Source organism: Centropristis striata, chromosome 7, assembly GCF_030273125.1.
Source record: "Centropristis striata isolate RG_2023a ecotype Rhode Island chromosome 7, C.striata_1.0, whole genome shotgun sequence".
NCBI lineage: Eukaryota > Metazoa > Chordata > Actinopteri > Perciformes > Serranidae > Centropristis > Centropristis striata.
The window spans coordinates 10,761,229-10,782,466 of NC_081523.1; the positions used below are offsets into that span (position 1 = coordinate 10,761,229).

Consider the following 21,238-nt stretch of genomic DNA (forward strand, 5'->3'; position numbering starts at 1 on the left):
TGTATGATAGGGCAGGAACAATACAGTGCACCGCACCACAGACCATCTCTTTAGCTAAATATAGATCAGGTTTCAAAGTAGACATACCTATACAGAGATGTACTACAGATACACTGTAGTACTGTAGGTTTTCAGTACATGACTAGTGAAACTATCTAGGTCACAAGATTAATTCCAGATAGCATTTACAAGTGCACTATTTACCATTTCTACTAATACTACTGGTACTATTACTATACCGGTTGCTCTGCTGCCAGTTAGAAAGTATGTGGAACAGCTGAAATTTTTAACCACATCTGTTCGTAGTATTAGAATTCAAATATGTGCTCCTGCAACACAAGATATTTGTTAACAGGCCACTGAACTGAACACTGACTGATGACGCAGGTTTAGTGTTTCTAGTATGTCTCTGGCTGTAGTGATTTAGTCTGTGCAAGTACTTTAAAAGCCATCATATGGATATCAGAGGGGTAAATAACTCATGTCATCTCTCAAGTAGATATTGTATGAATGAATAAGCAGGACGGCTATTTCTGCAGTGCATGCTGCACTGATAGAGGCTAGCACCTGTGGTCTGAAATATTGATCAATCAACATATGAATGAAAATATATTTTTAGAAAGAAATTGGAACATATGAAAGGCTGCCCAGCCAAAAAGATAATTTGTGTCAGACTGGTGCATTTGTGTGCACCAGTAGTTGGTTTGTGAATAAATTGCTTGTGTAGCAGACTCAAATGCATCAAAAGACTAGGGTTTGCACTCTTTAAAAAAAAGCTATCAGGGCTCACAGGTCTGTATTAATATACTATTATTCAGTATTCCAGCTATCATACTGATTATCACATTAAAATAATTATTCTAATATGGTTCGGATTCACTGAGTGAATCTATGACAGAGACAACATCTGACTTCAACCCAGTTCTCTCATCTTGGCCGCTCTTCATATTTCGGCCTATCCCAGAATTCACATGTGTGCCGACACTGCACGAAGCAGCCAATGGCAAGGCAGGGAGGAAATGGTCTTGGAAGGCTGTCAGGCAGGGAGCAGTGAATGACCATATATGGTAAAATCTGCAGTCAGCAGGACTGAGCGGCAGAGGCGGCAAAGGCAGAGGCAACTGAGCAATATAGAGGTCCTGGAACACAAACTGACCAAAGTATGGGGAAAAGACCCTGGAAATCATGCACACCCAGTGTATTTTTGTGAACAGAGACATAGCGTAGCTTAGTTAGCAGCCAAACTGGTGCATGTGAGACAGAACAGAAATAATGTGTCACCGTGCACACACCCAGGGATTACTAGCAGCAAAGGTTGAGCACTGGATGAATGGTGCATTGAGGGATTGAATCCAAATCAAACACACACTCCACATCTGATCATCTTTTCTGTACAGAGGCAGCGTTTCAATCACTAACGTGGAACATGCCGTCTACATTAAGCAATGCACTTTGTGGCGTGTTATGGCTGCAGTTTAGGTCAATCTTAAAAAGGAAATGGACAAAAGAGGAAACGAAAGACGCTAACAATTGACAAAGTGACTCACACAGTCTGCTTGGAAAATAAAGATGCTGATGGATAAAACAGCACAGACAGCATGGAATTTTAAAAAAAACGGCATGCTTAGAAACATCAAATAAGGGATTTCTATTTAAGGGATATAAATCAGAGCAACTGTAATGATTTAGTGAGACTTCTCTTCTCATATGTGGAGCAGACAGAGAGGAATTATCAGGAATGTTTTGCTGGCTGCTGCATTCACTCCCACAGCTTCCTTCATATGGAAATCAGTGAATAAATTAGCAGGCATCCTGCTAAGAAAGAGAAAGGAAGAGATTGAAAGCATGAGGCAAGGGAATGACATGTGTTGAGCTGGACATCTGATGCCCCCTCTATAAATCCCTGTGTTCTGACAGGAGGAAGCAACAATACTCATGGCTGTGCTGAGTCACGGCGGCCTGCCGCACTAACCTCACCCTACTGAGTCACACAAAGACATGGCTCCATTGGTTGACAACTCCAAATGAGGCTCAGACCTCAGGTCAAGTCACAGATCTACGACATCAACCTCTGAACTCCCAGGGATGCTTTTCCATCCATTTCCACATATGTATATACATATACATAAATTATGACAGAGTAGTTTTCTTGGAATATAAGCGAAGGGAGTACAATACTTTTTTAGGACTCAAATCTCAATAAATCATATTTTTAACATTGCTGCATCACTTTAACAAAGACTATGCACACTTGCATATGGCTTAATTGTGAAGGGGGAAGGAGCATCATCACACTTCCCCCCCTGCCGAAGTGTGGTAATGACAAAGGGTTGCACTGGGAGTAAGCGTGGGACAAAGGCCCTGAGCAGCTGGCTGCCCACAGAGACTGGGAGCAACACAGCATAGGCAGATGGGTTAGCCGGACAGATGCACCCTCACATTAGGGATGGGAAAGGTCGGGGGCAGGGGGTGTTTTGGGGATGTGTGGCCTTGAAACAAAAAAACGAAATGAGACCCAGGTGATTCCAACTGCAAGTGTCCCTCAATCAGGCACAGAGTTTTATCCACAAAGCAGAGCCATGTCTGAGAAACGCTTAAAGTAAAACTGACACTTTGGACAGTCTGCGCAATAACAAATAGAAAAACGTACTGATTCACAAACAAATTCATTGAACCATTCTTCAATTAAGAGGCAACATCTCGATCCTTTATTTAGTTTATTAGAAATAAGCTCAGGTGCTGAGAGCAACACTGTATTGCTGAACCATTGCCGGTGGTCACATTGTCAGTGTCTCCAAGAACAGACTTGCCCCACTTTTCAGGACCTGCATTGTCAGCTGAGATTTCCAGATGGACCACCTTTGTCAGAAAAATTCATTTGTATATACCATGGTGACAAATTCCAAGAATTATCAAGAAAAATCACATAGTCAACATTAATGATGAGATTTATGACAAAAGATAAAACTAATTCAGCACAATAATCATGTTATCTTGATTATCCTTTTTTCATAATTATAGGGAGCCAAAAAATCAACAATGAAATAGATTTTAATGAATCGCCCTGGCCAAATACTGACCACACCTTCTCAAGTTTAACATACTAACATAATATACTTTTATATTCTAAATAACATGGTGTTCCCCTTTTAGCCCCAGTGTTTCAATACATAGCCTGTTAAAATGAGGAAAACACTAAATCAGGAGGATTAGTCTGTGTCACGCCTGCCAGCCTGTATGTGGGAAGATAATAAAAAAAAAAAAAAGAAAAATGAAGAGAGCTTTTTTTTCCCCAAACCTCTCACTTCAGGAAATTGCCTGAGGTTCGCCCTGCACATAAAGACCTTAGTCTCTCACAACTTTTTAGTTCAATAGTGAAAGTAGACCTTGTTCAGTAGACACACCATTACTGTACTGGGACATGGCATGCAGAGGGCAGCTCATTCAAACACAGACACAGAGAGGAGGGCAGGAAGAGTGTGAAACTGGTCGAGCCTGCAGTCCACCTCCAGTTCTCGCTCTGTACTGAATGAGGTGTTGAGAGGTGAAAGCGTGTGCGATGACAGGCCTAAGGATCTGGTCCCCTATGTCAGAGCCTTCTCAGATGACATAGCAGAGTACTGGTGTACACTAATTACAGACCCAGGTTAGCTCTGTCGACAGTGTTGCAGTACTTATGTCACTCAGTGTCAGGACCTGACACTTGGCTTGCTTAGAGCTGCCAAACAGAAACAATAGCAGGCAACAGTTCACCACTATCAACCATAATGACACCCAAGGGCTCTCTGTTCCAGAGCCCCCTGTTGGATTCAATCTAATCTCTATTGCACCTTAATTAGCCCAATTATGACAGCAGGGTTAAAACAAAAGTGAGGGATGTGTTCACCCAGCTAACTTGTTTACAGCTCAACACTCATTCAAATGCTGTCTTGCCCAACCCAAAAGTAATTCTAGTTGGACTGGAGAGATTCCTTATATGGATGCAAGGATCAGCAGACTGTCCGCTCCAGGGCTTTGGAGTAGTTTCTGTTGTACACATGAGGGTGTGTGTGAAACAGCCCGCTGGTAAACATTAATCCCAAGGTGCACTGACACGAAGCGTCAGCAGTCCAGTTTGAAAGAGGCAAAGTCTTCAATGCAAATTATTATTTACTGTACACAAAGGATTGGAAATGGGGCTGTTCCAAGTAAAAAATAAAGAGAGGAGTTAAGCATTTTAGCTCAACTCTGTCTTCCTTTTAAGTGCTTTATGTTTACATTCATGTCGGTCTAAGTTTGATCTGATGTGTTTCCCCTTATGTCATCACTGACATATAGATAATAAAATTTCCCCCGCCCCAATCTAAAAATATCCCAAAGTAATTTGATCCACCTAATTCATCTGTAACAAAAACACATCACATGCATAACTGCACTCAAAAGAAACACAATGCCTTTAAAAGGTTAGCATTACACCTTTCAATGCACCATCTTTCTCAGAATACAGACAAACTGGTTTTCCATCAAAATGCTTACATTCTAAGGTGAACGGCCTGTTCGGAAACATAGCCATAGCTATCAAAAACAGGCTCTCCCTCTAATGAGAATTTGTCACTTAGAAAAAAATACCAAAGTAAGCCAAACAACTTAGTTGATTTCATCACAGAGCAAGTAATACAAGGTACCTAAAAACACGGATTACCCAATGCATTTTTAACCACACTGTTAGACATGTACTACTGATGTTGCATAAAGAAGCAGTAAATGCAAACAAGCTTACACATCTGTTTTGTTTCCATCGAGTTGACATGTAGGCAAGCCCTGACTGATGTGCTCTGTCTAAGCACACATGTCAGTGCTTTTCCACTACTCTCACATGATACACCAGAAACTTACCTTATGAAGAGGGAGAACGAGGAAAGCTCCTCCGCCACTGGCCTCAATAATTAAGGCAACAAACTTGGGGTTGACTGCACAGAAGGAGCTGTCCCATGTGACTCTTGACACCCGGATATCATCGTAGCATTGGTCATTTTTCATCGCCTGGCCAAAGACGTGACGGAATTTGCTCTGCCGTACAACTCGTCTCATATCTGTGCAAAGAGCAGAGAGGATGATTTAACATATGCTAGTTGGGTAAACAGGATAGAGAACTGCAACATTATCCGATATACATAGACTACTTGAAAGACTTGAGAACACAAGGCATCCCATCCACAAATTGCAGCAAAGCTGTTAAGAGTGAGAGTCAAACACGTGTTGTGGAAAGAAGCTCATATGATCTGAGGGTGTTTTGTAACAAACCAATACTACTTGCTACTCCAAGGGTCTCACTGGAATTTCTAGGCATTATGGTGTTGACAGTTTCACAGATTATTACTAACACATGCATGTGAATTTAACATCCAATTTTGGAAGGGGGGTGATGTGCAGCTCCATTCTTTAAGGAGGTCCTTCTACTCTCACACACAAACCTTTTTTTATCTTGCTTTACTAATTTGCTGGGTAATAATGGGGGAATATGATCTGTTCAGGCCAAAAATGAGACAGTACCCATAACACCAACTTTTATGTACTAGTATCCACCATGTGGGTTCTCCTTACCCCCGTGATCACACAGCAAGCACATGGAGTTCATTCAATCAAAAGTTAAAAGCAGCCCCAGCATGTCCCAGCTCACCAACAACAGTTTATTATGCGTGACAACATTGTCTATGTTTACATGCACCCCATTATTCCACTATAATTCTCAATATGACAACATTCAAAAAGTATGAATGGCTGAATTTAATGGGATTATTCAGCTCCATTAGCCATGTAAACAGCTTGGTAGAAACATTTGGAATATTTTGTGCAAGTAAATGTAGTCAATATTTTGTGGTAAACACCTCCAAAAAAGCACTTAACCCCTAGAAAGTGATATAAAGGCACTCATTGTTAAACTACAGAAACTTTCAAAGGGGGTTTAAATTACAGCATATGAATAATGAAAAACAAAACAATTATGCTTGATGATATTTCTTATGACTCTTTTCCCAGCATCTTCCTTTTCATCTTTCACTGTGCCAAATATTAAACATCTGAAATACTAACACGCTTCGTATGTGGCACACTTACGAACACGAAGAGCCACTTGCAAAGGAAAAATAGGACATACCCAATACAAACAGTAACAGACTTTGTAGCTGGATCAACTAAAATCTTCACCAAGACAAGAATCTGCTGGCACACAAGAGAGCTTTGGGAAAACAAGCCCATTCAAAAGCTACAAGTCCAAGTGTTGTGCTTGAAAAAAAAAAAAAAACACACTACTTCCAAGGATAACGGAAAGAAGGCCAGTTACAGATACAGAAAAAAAATCAAAACCGAGGTCCATCAAACAAACAACCTGAAGAAGGACAAAGGCTTAAGTGCTTATGGTTTTGTGAAGCTTCTTAAATCTTTTTTTGACACAGCACATGGTAACAGTTTCCCAGCCTGAATCACCGACATGATAAAAGCACAGCACAGGATGTGGGATATGTTTTGGAGGTGGTTTTCCATTGTGTGTGTGTGTGTGTGTGTGTGTGTGTGTGTGTGTGTGTGTGTGTGTGTGTGTGTGTGTGTGTGTGTGTGTGTGTGTGTGTGTGCGTGTGTGTGTGTGTGTAAAAGAGAGTGAGACAGAGCAAGAGGGAAAGAATGAGTGAGAAACACTTGTATGGCTTCCGACAGGACAAGGATCACAACACAAGCAGGAAGTTCTTCCTGTAAGGATGTGGGAGGGTCCTTAAAGACCAACTGCTGTGTAAAACACGTCAAGTCATAACAACTGTTTACTTTTTGTCTTCAAACACAGACAGTGAGCAATAAGATAAAATAGTTAATGACACTTGAGTGTTAATCTTCCTTAAATCGAGGACTTTCCAGTTTTCACTAAGTTGCATAAGAGTCTCTAAATCCTCCTCTAAATTTATCTGGATCAGAAGTGCATTTGTCTAGGAAACTGAATTTGATTACTCCGGGAAAGTCTGACGCAGACCAAGAGCAACGGACTGTCATCAAAATATAAACTGTCTCCAGAAATCCTGGTAGATATAGTTTAAAAAGACAGTAAATTCATTTTGATGGTAAGAAATGTAAACTTTGACAAAGGTGATTAAAGATAATTATTCTCTACATTCACAGCATGTCATCAACAGCCAAGAATCAGCCTTTTGTAACTACTGAGCAAATCGGAGAAGAAGTGCTACTCTTCCTTACATTAATGTGGTGGTTTTCTGGAGAAACACTAAACAGGGACAACTTGTCATGAGGAGTAAGGCTTGCTTGCTCACCTTTGGAGCTACAGATTTGTCACATAATCATGGTGGAATAGGAGCTACATGTGAACAGACAACTAAATCAGCAACCTGTCAACAGTGTCAACTGTCAAATTCCAGCAGAAACTGCTGCTGCTCTCTGATACTAAAGGTTTGCAGGCGTTCACTGTTTGACTGATTGTTTTACTTTATTATTATATACTGAACATTTACAATATGTATATGATTTTTAAAAGCTTTTCCTCTTATGTAACTGTCCTATTAATATACAGAGAGCAGCCCTACACATAGCTGATTGTGAAGTATGTACTGTATCTGTAGAAAATACAGCACGTACCATATGCATTAGACATGTTTGAGGTGACGCTGCGTCTGGCCCCTGACTATCTGAACTGATTCTGCTGCTCTTGGCGCTGCTGTGCTTGTGTATGAATCGATGCAGTGGTGAAGAGCCCCAGGTTATTGGAACTGATTCTTCTAGCAAACGTGTAACTCAACTCAAGTTAGTGAAACAGAACAGATTGGGACATCAGCCAGATAGCCTTGTTAGACACAACCCAGAAGAATACAAATTTGACTTCTTGTGACTTCTAGTGTGCCAGATGAATACAACCTAGAAACTTCAGTTTAAGGCTGCAGGGGCCAAACACATAAAGCTCTGTATACACAGCTTTCGTTGTGAATCCACACAAAGAAGTAATGTGCATTCGCATTCTTTTTGTCTGATTTATAACGTCGCACCTACACCTGATTTTGTTTTATAGATCTCAATCACTATGGAACTAGGCACACATGCAAAAGCCTAATTTCCACACCCACAGTAATCCAAAATTGGATGTAGAAAACGCCCTTAAACACCCTTCTGCATCCTGATACTCTCCAACAGTGCCGAGTCAATACACGTGGCTGCAGCTATTTGTAGCATTCATACTCAAGTTTCTGCAAATCATCATGGCAGTAACTTCTCAATCAGATTTTATTACTAAAATCTCAGAAGGATGATCAATGATTCATTCATAGCACTCATTTTGAAACAGACTTTACAAAGTGCTTCATATATTTATTATTAACAGATACACGATGGCTGAAGAGTAAATAAAGTGAATAATGATTTATCACTAAAATAATCAAAAATAAAGTTTAGAAAAGTGCCTTTAATATTTGACAGAACGATGTGTAGACTGCAAAAATAAAAACATAATCAGTGAAAGTGTAAAACAACCTAAAAATGTTTCCCGACTCAACTTTTATTGAATATCATCATCATCATCATCATATCCTCCACATTTCCCTTAGTTAAAAATCACATGTACCTCTGGTCTGAAGCGCATATGAAATGCACACTTTGTATCAATGCATATTCCTTTATAAAAAAAAATAAAATAAAAAAAAATTGTTTGGGAAAAGGCATACGCATCATTTGTGCATCTGGTCCCAGGTCTGACCTGAGTACAGTCTATACTGTATCAGCAATATAAAATTGGCACAGTGGAAATGTTCATTTAAAAGCTATTGAGCTACTAGGCAAAGAATGTTCAGCTCCCCTCATCTCATAATTCTTTCATGATTTAGTTAAGAAAATTATGGAATTGAAAAAAAACTCTTAAAAAGATAAGATATTGGGGAAAATATTACATGGCATTTGAAGAAAGTTGAATTTGGCATAGATGTTAAATTGAATGATTGTTGAATGTTTGACAGGCTAATTGTTGGCCACTGCTCGTGGTCAATTAGAGCTAGTCCCTACTGGTTGTCTAATGGTACCATATGTTCTCTTGGCTGGAGTGAATGAAAAAAGGGGGGGGCAAAGCAATCACTGACTTATGAGGCCATTGCCAGTTCATCAGCAATTTAGTGGCAATTTAGCAGAAGAAAGAAAGGCAATCCATTATAACCTTTATATTTTTCAAATATGCTGTAGCTTTATTAAATTTGGGCCAAGATGTGAAAATGTAATATGAAATAATTATTTAGAATTACATAACTCCATGAGATAGAGTAAGGATGGGCCAGTATATATACAAATAATTAATGTGATTACTGCCAAATCATCTAGCAGTCATCAGTGCTGACCTCTGGGTATCCACCAGAGGGTTGAGTACCTGAATACTCCCCTCCCTGCCAGCCTGCATTACTGAAAATGTCTGATGACCTCTCTCCCAGGCAAGCTGCTCTTCATGCTGGGTTTTATGTTTTGTATTGTCTACAACAGGTGACAGAGTTGGTAACATAAACTTCAAGGAATAAGAGACATAGCTGAATTAAAGGTTAAAAAAAATCACTTCATGCCATGGACAACTGCATGGGTGTTTGGTAAGCTGCAATCCGTCTCCAAGACATGTTTAGCAACACAGTCATGCTGCTTAGCAACATCAGGGAAATACCAAAGCAAGAAAAAAACAATACAATAAGAAATACAAACTCATGTCTTAAAAGGTTACTTAAAATGTCAAAATGCAAACAACTGTTAAACTTAGTTACATCTCCACATTTGGAACTACTGTAATCCCCGCCTTGCAAAACCGGACCAAATTTAATAAGCTTGTGTTTCTCTGAAAGATTTGAGTCTGGAAAACATCCATTGACAATGGACTGTGCTTAGCAGCTGGAGGCCAGACCAATCAGCAAACTATGGGAGGAGGTTAAGATGATGATGAGAACAAGCAGAGCTTTATTTGGAGTTTTTACAGAGCACTGACACGCTGCTTCTCAACTACTGAACCTTGTGAAGAATTACTTTGGCGTTGTAGATATAAAATGAGGCATGACTGCATGGCCTATTGCTCACCTGAAATGTAAACAGACTATTGAAATGGTGAAATGTGTCACTTCCAACAGTCATGTCTTTTCATTGTGGTAAAACCCAATGGTAACCATCAAGTCAAGTGCAGTAGTTTCATTATGATGTTGCTAGAGAGTACTTTTCAATCATCTGTTTGTTAGAACACCATCAAGCCGTCCCCTTTTTAATACAGAACGAGCAGTAAAGCTATTCTGCAGCTCTTGGCTCTGTTAATTTGCAGCAGAATAGTGCATTGTTTTATGCAGGAGAGCGTTATAAGATGTGCCGTTTTATCACCACACATAGTGTGACTAGCCTTGACAAAACAATCACTGCATTCTGAAGGTCAGTCTGAGCCTGCACAATGATTCCCAGTCACACCATCCTTTAGCTCTACAAACAGTAGGAAATGCTCAATATTATATGTTAGTGTTTAACAATTAACCCGTCAAATAAGGGCTAGTTCTGTCCCACTATGCCACAGATAACAGCCACATGTGACCCATAATACAGTCACAGAAAAAAAGCATTAATTAGTCCTGTATATTATCTCCAAACCTGACAATTTGGATATGAAACCTTTATGAAGAGAGGGTGAGGCTATCAGTGTACGCGTTGTAGATCAGAGCAGACTGGGTGGGGTTGCAGCAAATTATGCAACACTGGGTCTTTGTGAGTTAGCCTTGTGTGGTAGTGGTGTATCCTGACGACCTTAGTCGGTGGATGCTCACCGTGGTTAGCAGCCATTCCAACTGACAAGACACAAAAGGAAAAAAAAGATTACCATTAGGGATGATTTCTGCAGGGAAATTATTTATACAACTGGGGTATTTCCCATATGTCAATCATAATATTAATGACATTGCACCTGCACATAAACCAATTACTGTGCTGCTAAAATCCTGGAGTAGCACTCTAATCAGCTGACATGTTGATGAATTCAGGCTTAACACAGACTTGGAATAATTTTCAACACTCAGGACTCAATCACCTCAGGCCTTGGAATGACACATGACAAGACATGTGTTGAGCCTCCCAGAAAATCCTACAGGGATTCAAACAAATTTCACCTCCTTCACTGAAAGAGACAGATCCTTATCCTGCCATGGACAAATGCCAAAGCAAAAACTCCCTTTTCCAGCGGGACTATTATGCAAGAACATTATTATCTTTCACCTGCACCTGAAACAAGTAAACCGAAAAAAAAAAAAAGCACACAAAAAAGGAATGTAGATGCTTTTGTGGCCTGCTTATGGTGGTTGTGCATAACTAAATGAATAACTACATAGTATATCCTATTTTTGTATGGTTCATACTACATATTTGCAAAACAGTGGCTCTACGATTCACTCCACGTAAAGTATTGTACAAATAACGTTAATGTCTTTAAGCATTCCAGCTGCTTGGTTTTCAGCATTGGGATAGGGACAATATATAGAAAACTATATTCACAATAGACATTTAATATTTTGACGATATATATCGTCATATCGCCCAGTCTGTGTGCACTCGCATTCAAAAAAACAAATAAATCCTGCCTAGACTATGTTCTAGATTATGAGGAAACACAAATTATAAACATAATACTATACTTTTAATCAATATCCCAGGAAAATAATATCCTTAATAGTGGCCAAGTTAGAGTGTTTGTGTAAACAAGCAGGAACCAGAGAGGCAGCGTTATTCTGCTTAAAACTACCAAAGCCCTTATCCAGACAGCCAACTTCCTGTTAGATTTCTGTGGAACAGAAAGACCAGAAACTAACAGTGAACAAAGTCATTGTCAACACAAAGGGAATATCTATATATAACAACCACTAGAAAACTGGTTTCCTGCATCCAGTGGAGCACACTGCAATGATTAAGTTAAGACTACAAATAAAAATGTATTAAAAAAAACCCTGAATGATAAAATGACATCTTTATTCGTCAAAATTACAAAACAAATTCATAAAAACACAAAGGACTCCAAAAAACTGCAGGAGGCAATTTAAAATCTCAACACTGAATCCTGTAAATCAATTATTTAATATTCAGCTTTTATGACCCACCCCCATTTCCCAAACATTAACGTCATAATGATCATGGCTGACATTTGCATGCAACAATGTCAGCAGGGGCTGTGTTGAAGGCTGGCACCAGTCTGACAGCCACAGACATATGCCAGAGAGCGAGAGATAGAGACACACCTTAGGGGAATGCTATGCTACTCAGTGACACTCTCCTGAGGTTTACAGCTCACTGAGCCAGCCCTAATTCAAGCCAAAAGACTGGAAGTATCTGTTGGGCAAATCAGATGAAAGGAGAGCTATGTACCTTATTGAGCAGTGCTGACCCTGATGTGCAGAGACAAAAGGAGGACCCCACTGCCTGAGGAAATGACCAACAGGAAATGGGACCAGTGTGACACACTTTTTAACATCCTTCTCTGCATTCCTCAACTCCATTTACATCTGACAATTCTGATGAAGAAATGTGGGTCTCATGAAAAATTGAGCACTGTACTTCACTTTCATTGGGTATTCTGACCATACTTTAAAACTGCAAACACAAATGTGCTTCTCCTTGTAATATCATTAAATGGCAGCCTTGCCATGTGTCGGTAGTATCAAATCTCCTACATTTAACACACTGCTATGAAATGGTTTGGAAAAAGAAGGTGATAATGGAAGAATTTAGGCCGTTCATGCTTGCCGTAGAGCTCACTTTGTTAGGCCATAGAGGGTCTTCCTCTCGTCTTTACCACACAATCACAGTACAGCCTGCTGCCTTCCATTAAACCAAGTGGAAATTGTTTCGCCCTGACATAAGACTGCAAAACAGCTACAAAGAGGAAACAAAGACCAAAACAAAGAAAGCACAGTGAGGGCTCATGTTTGGTAGGTGTGCCAGGATGTATTACTGGAAGAACAAACACCTTTTCTGTCACTTGATCCAAGATGCATTTCAGTAACTGAACACTAAGATCAATAAAGTACTTGAAGGTGACCATCAGGAAAATCTAAATTTCTCCTCTTTTTTTCTGACTCATCAGAGGTCCCTACAACTAGGACATTCACCTCATTCAAAGAGATTGTGTATAGACTTTAAGCATGTGCATAACATGCAAGATTATGGCACATCCTCATTGACAGACGACATTTAATGCTCTCTTTCCCTGTCACATTCGGTTATGTTCACATATTATAATTAAAACGTGAGGCCACCCCTTTCTGCCAACAGCCATTTGTACTCCAACTGGTTCCTCATTGACTAAGCTCAAAGACAACATTATTATTGCCCCACCCTGATATTGTTGAGATGTCAGAAGATAACATTTTGGCTTCAGTTCCAAGAGCAAGACAGAGTAACTAACTGCATACCTACAATACTTGGACAATAAGATCCCTGCTACATCAGATGAGCAGCCTAACCAGGATTACGACTCTACCTATTGTGGCTCTGTGAAACCCAAATATAATAGCTTATTCTGGACAATACAATGTTGAACTTTGTTTGTCAATAACAAATGTATAGACAGCCTTTTCACAACCTTGTTTTATGGGTTCAAAACTGACCTTGATGCTCTGTGGGGTTTTTTTTATAGTGCGCTTAGTTTGTGAGATGTGACATAACATGAAAATCCCAGCCACAAATCAGGATGAGCTGATGTGGGAGAGGGAGGGACGGCAGAATTAGAGCAGAATTATGACAAAGCCTAAACAGTCTCCATAACACAGTTTTTTTAGAAAACAACTGTAAACTGTCTATTGCTGTATACAATATGTGCATGGAACTATCTATATTACTATTCCATCAGCTTTTATTAAACATGCCAAGTATAAATATTTTTAGACGGTTTTTCCTAAGGTCATTACCCTGAAGGGCTATTGGCTGTGATGTTGACAGAAAATAGACCCGTTTCTCAAAACTGGTTGAGCTTGACTTAGAAGTAAATACCCATTAGTCTCCCCCCCGGAGGCTGGATGTAAACAACACGAAAATCCAAAATACTCGGCTGCTAATAATTCATATCAAAAACCAGTTATACCAGAATCAATACAATTTTGCAACAGTTCAATAGATTGCAGGGGGCAGAGGACCTAATACCGGGACCCTATTGACACAGAGCAGAATAGGACAGTCTGCATGAGGTAAATCCTAGTATCAATCCACCTCCAGTTGTTTCAGGACCCTCAAGGTGAAGCCAGGGACAATGACACTTCCAACCAGAAATTACCGTAAGTGGGGAAAAAAAAAAAAAAAGGGGGGGGGGGGGGGGCTATAAGAACTTTGGTAACTGACTAAAACCACAGATTTTCAAAAATATTTTCCCATTAACTAATTGTTGTTTCATTCATTCATCTTGGAAATAGTATGTAAGCTGAGGTCACTGGCATGCATGAAGCCCAAACGGATAAATGCAATCAGCAAATAAAAACAAGGCTCCACCATGTTTTTCAACAGGTCTTATCTCCTTCATGTTTAGTTTTGCAATTCCTTTGTTTGTAGGTGCTTTTCATCATTGTTGTTATTGCCGACTTCCCTGTTATGTGGCTGCTAACGTCATCATGGTATCTACAGTCCAGGTCACTGCAGACCATGCATAGAAGTTACATCCATTCGACAAACTGTATCCTAATATGCCCACAATACAGGATGGACACAACATGTGATCAATCTACACATTCTACATTATTGGTATTTTTTTTTGTCAGAACGTTTACATTGAAACTTTAAAGACCTTACAGGCAGTAATGGTCAGACTTTTCTTTCCCACACTTTGCTACCCATGCCACCCCTCGCCGCCACTATACACACACACACACCAGTGATATCGCCTCAGTGCTCCCCATACACTGGCTGCCTTTTGCCTTTTGTCACCAAGACCGCATGAGACGCCACCTAAATCCCCTTCCTGTAACCAAGGCCACGGACCACCATTGTAATCAGATTCCAGCTACATTCCAGTGCTTTTTGCAACAATGAGATAAGGTGCTGTTTTTTCACCACTCTTCCAACCCAAGTGACCATGCAGTCTGTGCTCTGCTCAATTTAAATACTACTGGAACACAATACATTACGCACCAGTGTTTCAAGGAATGCTATTGTATTATTTTATACTCTGTAGCAAATGAGATTTGCAGACACAAGAGCAACGTGGCTCAAAGTCCAACTTAATGCTAGGTAACACGTAGACAGAACCAATCTAATCCAATCATAGTCCTCTAACTAGGTAAAGGTTATGTACATGCATCAATACCATGTACTGTGTCAGACATTTCCAGATGAACACCAGAAGTCAAAACATGAGGTTTCGCCAACTTCCTCATTTCAAAAAAGGAAAAACAGACTCCTTAGATTTCAGACGTAGGAAACATAAATGTCAGAACATGTCGGTATATTTAGTGTGACGCTGACCATGCTTTAAAATTGTACTCCCGCTCAAACCTCATTCCCAACTCTCTATCAGCTACAGTTCTTCGAGTCTTAAAAGACTAACTCCTAAACTTCTTATCCTACTTAAAAGTCAAAGTTTAAAAGAGACCACTTCAAAATCCTATTAAATTACTCATAACAGGAAAAGCTCTCGTTTTATGAGTGTTTGTGTGTAGGGTTACTTTACTATCCAAAGTAACACAACCTAAATATACAACTTCTGCCCAAGTTTTCACTTTCCTTTTTAGGTGATCAACACTAAATACATCACATGAAGACAAAGCCAAACCCCCTGTCTATTGTTCTTTTTTTTTTTTTAAAGTCAACTCCAAAATACCACAGCTGGAGAGTACATAGCATGTCCCTTCCTCTTCCTGATCGGCTACTTCCCCCTCCCCCAATAAGCAATGCACAAACCACTGCTCCATTTCAACAGATGTTGTCAGCTGTGGTGGGAAAGACCAATGGAAGAAATGGTATTAGCCTGTGTGTATCTACAGGAGTGACAAAGCTACCAAGCATTTTAAAGCTGAAGGAGTTCATAAACGTAGGAGGAGAGGGCCTCTGAACTTCATCTTTGATTTAGATTCCAAGCAAATGTATTTCTAAAAAAAAAAGTGTATATACAAAAGGGGGGTAATTGACCCTATTATATGTAAAAACACACACACCTCTACAAGCTGAGATAGACAACTATTTCCTTTTATATGTTTTGCATACTAAATTGTAGCTTAATTAACAAAGACTATGGACTTGTATTCTTAAACAATTTTAGCACATGCAAAAACATCCATTGTCTTTAAGCGGTGTGTTTGTTTTCTACTCTGTAAGCAATTAGCAGCACAGATTTAGGCATGTGATCCTCTTCATCCGCAGGCTCGTCCAAACAAACAAACACACTAATATGCAAAGCAGGTGGCTGGATAACGAGATGTTTCTTTCCACCTGTCCTCAGAAATAACCACCGGACATCTTGTCTGGCAAAAATACATTTGTAGCACAGGAAAACCTACAGATTTATTTTTTAAAAATTTGTTGGATATTCAAGTTGTGGCATGTCATTCTGAGAGTTTCTGGAAGAAACTCTTCTTGAAAGTGTGGACTGAGATAACATCTTGCACAGACAGGACTGGACACAAACTGAGGTATGTCAGACATGTGAGAAGAATGCACTCTTTGAGTCCAACTGAGATGAAGATGCCAAACTACTGACCAAATATTTAGTTTCTTTCCACATTTATCATTAGATTATAACAGGAGAGATATCAATTTTCTGCTGAGCTACCTTCTATCTAATGTACACATTTCTTACTCCTGAACTGCTTTTTCACAACTATTTTAGTACAACCATGAACTTCAGATGGCCAGCAGGGAACAGCTGGACTTAGCCCGACCTCCATCAACACTGATTACATCAATTTAATGGATTTGTTGTATACTGGATACAATACTGACTGGTCTTCCTGAAACCAACTTAAAATGTTAAACATGCACTCGTGAGTTCACCACAACCCACACTAGCACTCCCTGCTGCAGTTGATAGGAACCAACACTCCCTCACATCTTATGCTTATTTCCCTCAGCTTCCTGACCCACTTCCTTTCTCAGCTCTGCCATAGGAAGGCAGGCTGCGCACTTCTGAAGACCTTGTACTGCAGCACAACCAGTAGAGGTTGATGCGTCTGGAATGGTTAACAAGCCCAAACACAGCTGTAGTACTGCTGACTGTCGACCCTGGGGTCGCTCTGTCAGCCTTCACCTGCTCTGCATCCCACAGCGAGTCTCTGCGAGGGAAACTCCTGCAACCACAAAGCTGATTACACATGGGACCCAAGTAAGCCAGTTCAAGACAGGGGTCAAAATATGCAAATCATGTTGCCCTTTTGGCACACTAACCACGGTCATTACAAATCAAACTACCCTATTGTCATGAGCAGGCAAATGAGCCGGTGGTGGCGTACAGACAGAAGGGTCACACAGAGGACCATTTGGGTCATCATTCAGCCACTAGGGACGACTGAAGGGACCATTTACGACTGCCAAGTGAGGAGGAGAGCATCTTTAATGACCCCCCCCCCCCCAATCAACCTTCAGTTTTGGATCAATTTCCAATATTTTGCTTTCCAGGAATGATATTTGTGGACCACATTACTTGCGACTCCAAGGCGGGGCCAAGTCAAATTTTAAGGGGTGAAGCTAATTCATAATACTTGTGACCAGGGCGGAAGCAAGTAAAGGGCAAACAATTAACTAATTGATTCATTACTTAATTGACTAATTGGTTATTGGGAATACTTTCTGGTTCCAGCTGTGATTACTTGCTGCTTTTCTCTTTTTTGTAAGTAATCAAAAAATAATGGACAGATAAATCAATAACAAAAATAATCTTTAGTGGCAGCCCTACCAATAAAACGTTTCCCTGTTAAAACATGCATCAATATACAATTTCATTACAACATATATGGTCCAGTTGTTAAAAGTTTAATTAAAATATTTAGGTGGATCAGATTAATCAGACAATACAGTGCTTTTGAAGACACTGCTTGTATCATATACGCTCTTTTTAATTTAACTTCAATATAATAAAATCCAATCCTTGTTTTGCTGCAAAATGACACCAATTAAAAACAGCTGTCACCATAATACCGATTGCCTCAGCAGTAGACTCAGGTGCAGCCACACGATATTTCTGTTTGCCGTCATTGACTGACTAAAAAGAAGTTGAAATAGCTATCTGAACTGATTCTGCACATTTTTATACCACCAATCCTGCACGTGTTATGGCCAAACAAGCAGTGGTGGAGGACACAGCGACTATGTATTTAGGTAACATTTGTAGTTGCTAGCATGGAAGCAGCGACCCTTTCTCATTTATCTTCCATACCAGTGTGTTAGTGGGTCAAATCTGAACCTGGCATTTTGATGAATATTGCGTATATTGGAATAAGATCAAATGGACAAAAAAAATCGTCTTTTGGAATGACATAGTATATACCTGTTTGGAGGCTATTGTTCAGTTTGAAGAGCCAATATTAACAGTGAGGGAGCCAGGGGCCAGGGCGCGGTTGTGCAGCCTGCACCTCCGTGTATGTGGATCTATCGTTCCGGAGATAAGTTTTCCTGCCGCACTATGGTTAGCTACCCCACCCCGCTCAATAGCAGCACATTTTATGTCGTGAATTATCCTCCAAACCCACCCAACACCAAAAGAAACAAGAACCTTCTTGAAACTAGAAATTGCTTTGGTTATGGGTTAGAAACTTTTTTGGCATTGTCAGTGAACCGCCGTTGAAGGCTAGTGCTAGCTAAAAAAAAAAACTGTTCTGACTATCCCGATTCATTTTAGCTAGCGCATGCACTTTCCTGTCTGGATGGCTGTCGGTGGACAAATGAAGACCGTTGCAAACCATTTCACAGGAGGGGGACAACAAAACAGATTCTAAACAATCCACATAATCTGTAACCTACCTTCTGTGAGGAAAATTAAAGTATTCCAGAAAGCCGAATGATATAACACAGCCCAACGCGTATCCCACTTGATTCCTCCCTCTGCCGGAGCCGCTGCTGTGCTGACACCACTCGCTCTGTGTGCTCTTTCCCCACTCTGACGCTAGTCCCGCCCCCTCCTTTGGCTTGGCGATCGCTGTATGGATGAGTGGCTCTTGACGGACAGCTCCAACAGCCAATCACAGCGATTTTGTTTGCTCACAAGAAACAAAGCTCACGCCTCCTTTCTTCAGGTTCCCAGTTACCGAAAATCACCATTGTGTGTTTAAGGTGTTTTTATAGTGTATTAAACTCCTGTGGTATTATTGTGGCACTGGTATTATTTTATGATATCTATTTGACATTTTTCCGTTTTATATTATAATCACAGTTCCGTTTTATATTATAATCACAGTTAGAAAGAAAAGCACAATTTTACTTACACAAAGTATACAATGCATTATCAATATCAAGCAATATCTATTGATTTCAGAGCAACTAAAATGGGCTATATGAGTAATATTATATATACATATATAGTATATATATACATATACATATATAGTATATACAATATTATATATACATATATAGTATATACATGTTCCATCAATTATTAATTGGGTCATTTGGTAGATATCCATATTACAATGATTTGCTGGGTTGACTGTTGGTGCTTTCCCAAAATAATTCCACAAAGACATTTTTTTTTTTTAAGTCACTAATGTGGATATAAATACATAGTAGGTAAATGACATTAATAGAACAGTTAGAACAGTCTGGTTAGTTTAGAAAGTGTTCCAAGAATTACAATATGCAAAATCTAAGAAAAAATATCTAGTCTCATATAAAATTAACAATATGCTGTCAATATATTATCGAGCTCTATTAGATAGAGTGTGTGTTTATGTGTGTAAATGCAACTGTGAGTGAATGAGGATAAAGTTATGGTTACCAAATATAAGGATATACACCTAGTCTATACACAAATATATGTGGCTGGATGGTTTTATAAGAGAATATAATTATTTGATACTCTCTTTTTTATGCAGACTGCCTCATATGTGTATAAAAACGTTATCATCCAGTTAGTGATATGCAGTGAAACAACTGAACATGCTTGTACAATATTACTGTTCTATATATCATTTTATAACATCAAAAATATATCCCAATTCTCCTGAAGAACACAATGTACCACAAGTGCATAACAGCACCACAAGATGGCGTTATTTCACACACCCTGAGTGATGCAGAAGAAAACAGCTGTATTCCATCATCCAATCTATTTTTTCTTTACCACTACTTCAGTTTTGTAGATGAGGGTTGATGCAAGTGTTTGTGGCGAATCTGGCGACCCAAATTATTATTGGTGCACAGAGCAGAAAAGCAGACTTCATTTATTAATAAGAAATGACTCACTGATTCATATGCCTGCTATTCTTGCATGCCTCATGTATTCTGCACTGTCCACAGTTTCTAGTTATTCATATTATAATATATTTACATTGCCGTACAAAAGATTTGACCCTTACCTCTTCTCATTGATGGCTTCCTCTCGATTGCCTTGTCTGGGGATTTCTGAGCCGAGTCAAAAGCCGCCTTCATCTGTGCCACCTTCACAGACTGGCCCTGTTCATCCAACTTGACTTCAGCTGCCTTTGGCCAGTCCTGGTGCTGCAGCTTTTCATGCAGTTGAATGGTCTCCTTTATGAGCTCCGAGACAGGCCTCGATTTGGGACTGCTTTGGGATTTATTTCTCTTCACGACGGTGTCATCTCCCTCTTTGCCAGGTTTTTCATCAGATTGCTCTGGCATCATATTTTCTTTGTTAAGTGTCATATTTGGATCCTGCTTCATGACCTGGTGGCTTTCCTCTGAGGTAACTGCACTGTCTGCATCCACAGCTGGTGCAGCGGTGTCTTCAGCAGAGTCCTTCACCTTCTTCCTCCTCACAGATTGAGCATCTGAGCATGCAGAGCCAGATAGCTGTGGATCAGCTTTGCACTCAGTGTCACTCTTTATTTGTAGAGCTGGTCTAACAGAGCTGGTGTCTGTCTTCTCAGCAGTAAGTAAACAGCATGCGTCTGCAATTTGTACACCACTTTTGGTCAGTTTGGACTTTATATCAGATACTGATAAAGGTGCAGATTCCTCAGTGATCACAATGCTCACTTCACATGACGCTCTCTCATGTGCTGATTGTAGCAGGTTTTTGAAAGGGCCCATGTTTGGCTTCATCTCCATATCTTCATTGACTGATGTAGAGTTGATA

At 39.8% G+C, this 21,238-nt stretch overlaps 1 protein-coding gene across 2 annotated transcripts in view; it reads right to left on the reverse strand.

The window, feature by feature from the left end:
• coro1ca (coronin, actin binding protein, 1Ca) overlaps window positions 1–19,077 on the reverse strand; it is a 33,602-nt gene extending 14,525 nt beyond the window's left edge. The window contains exons 1-3 of one of the 2 annotated variants that reach the window (XM_059336519.1): window positions 18,946–19,059; window positions 10,791–10,811; window positions 4,876–5,072 (exon numbers count right to left, since the gene is read on the reverse strand). In XM_059336519.1, coding sequence (XP_059192502.1) covers window positions 4,876–5,072; window positions 10,791–10,806 — 213 coding nt within the window. In that variant the 5' untranslated portion in view covers window positions 10,807–10,811; window positions 18,946–19,059. Of the gene's footprint in view, window positions 1–4,875; window positions 5,073–10,790; window positions 10,812–18,945 lie in introns of both variants that reach the window. The other variant, XM_059336520.1, reaches the window with a different exon arrangement.
• Between the last annotated feature and the right edge of the window lie 2,161 nt (window positions 19,078–21,238).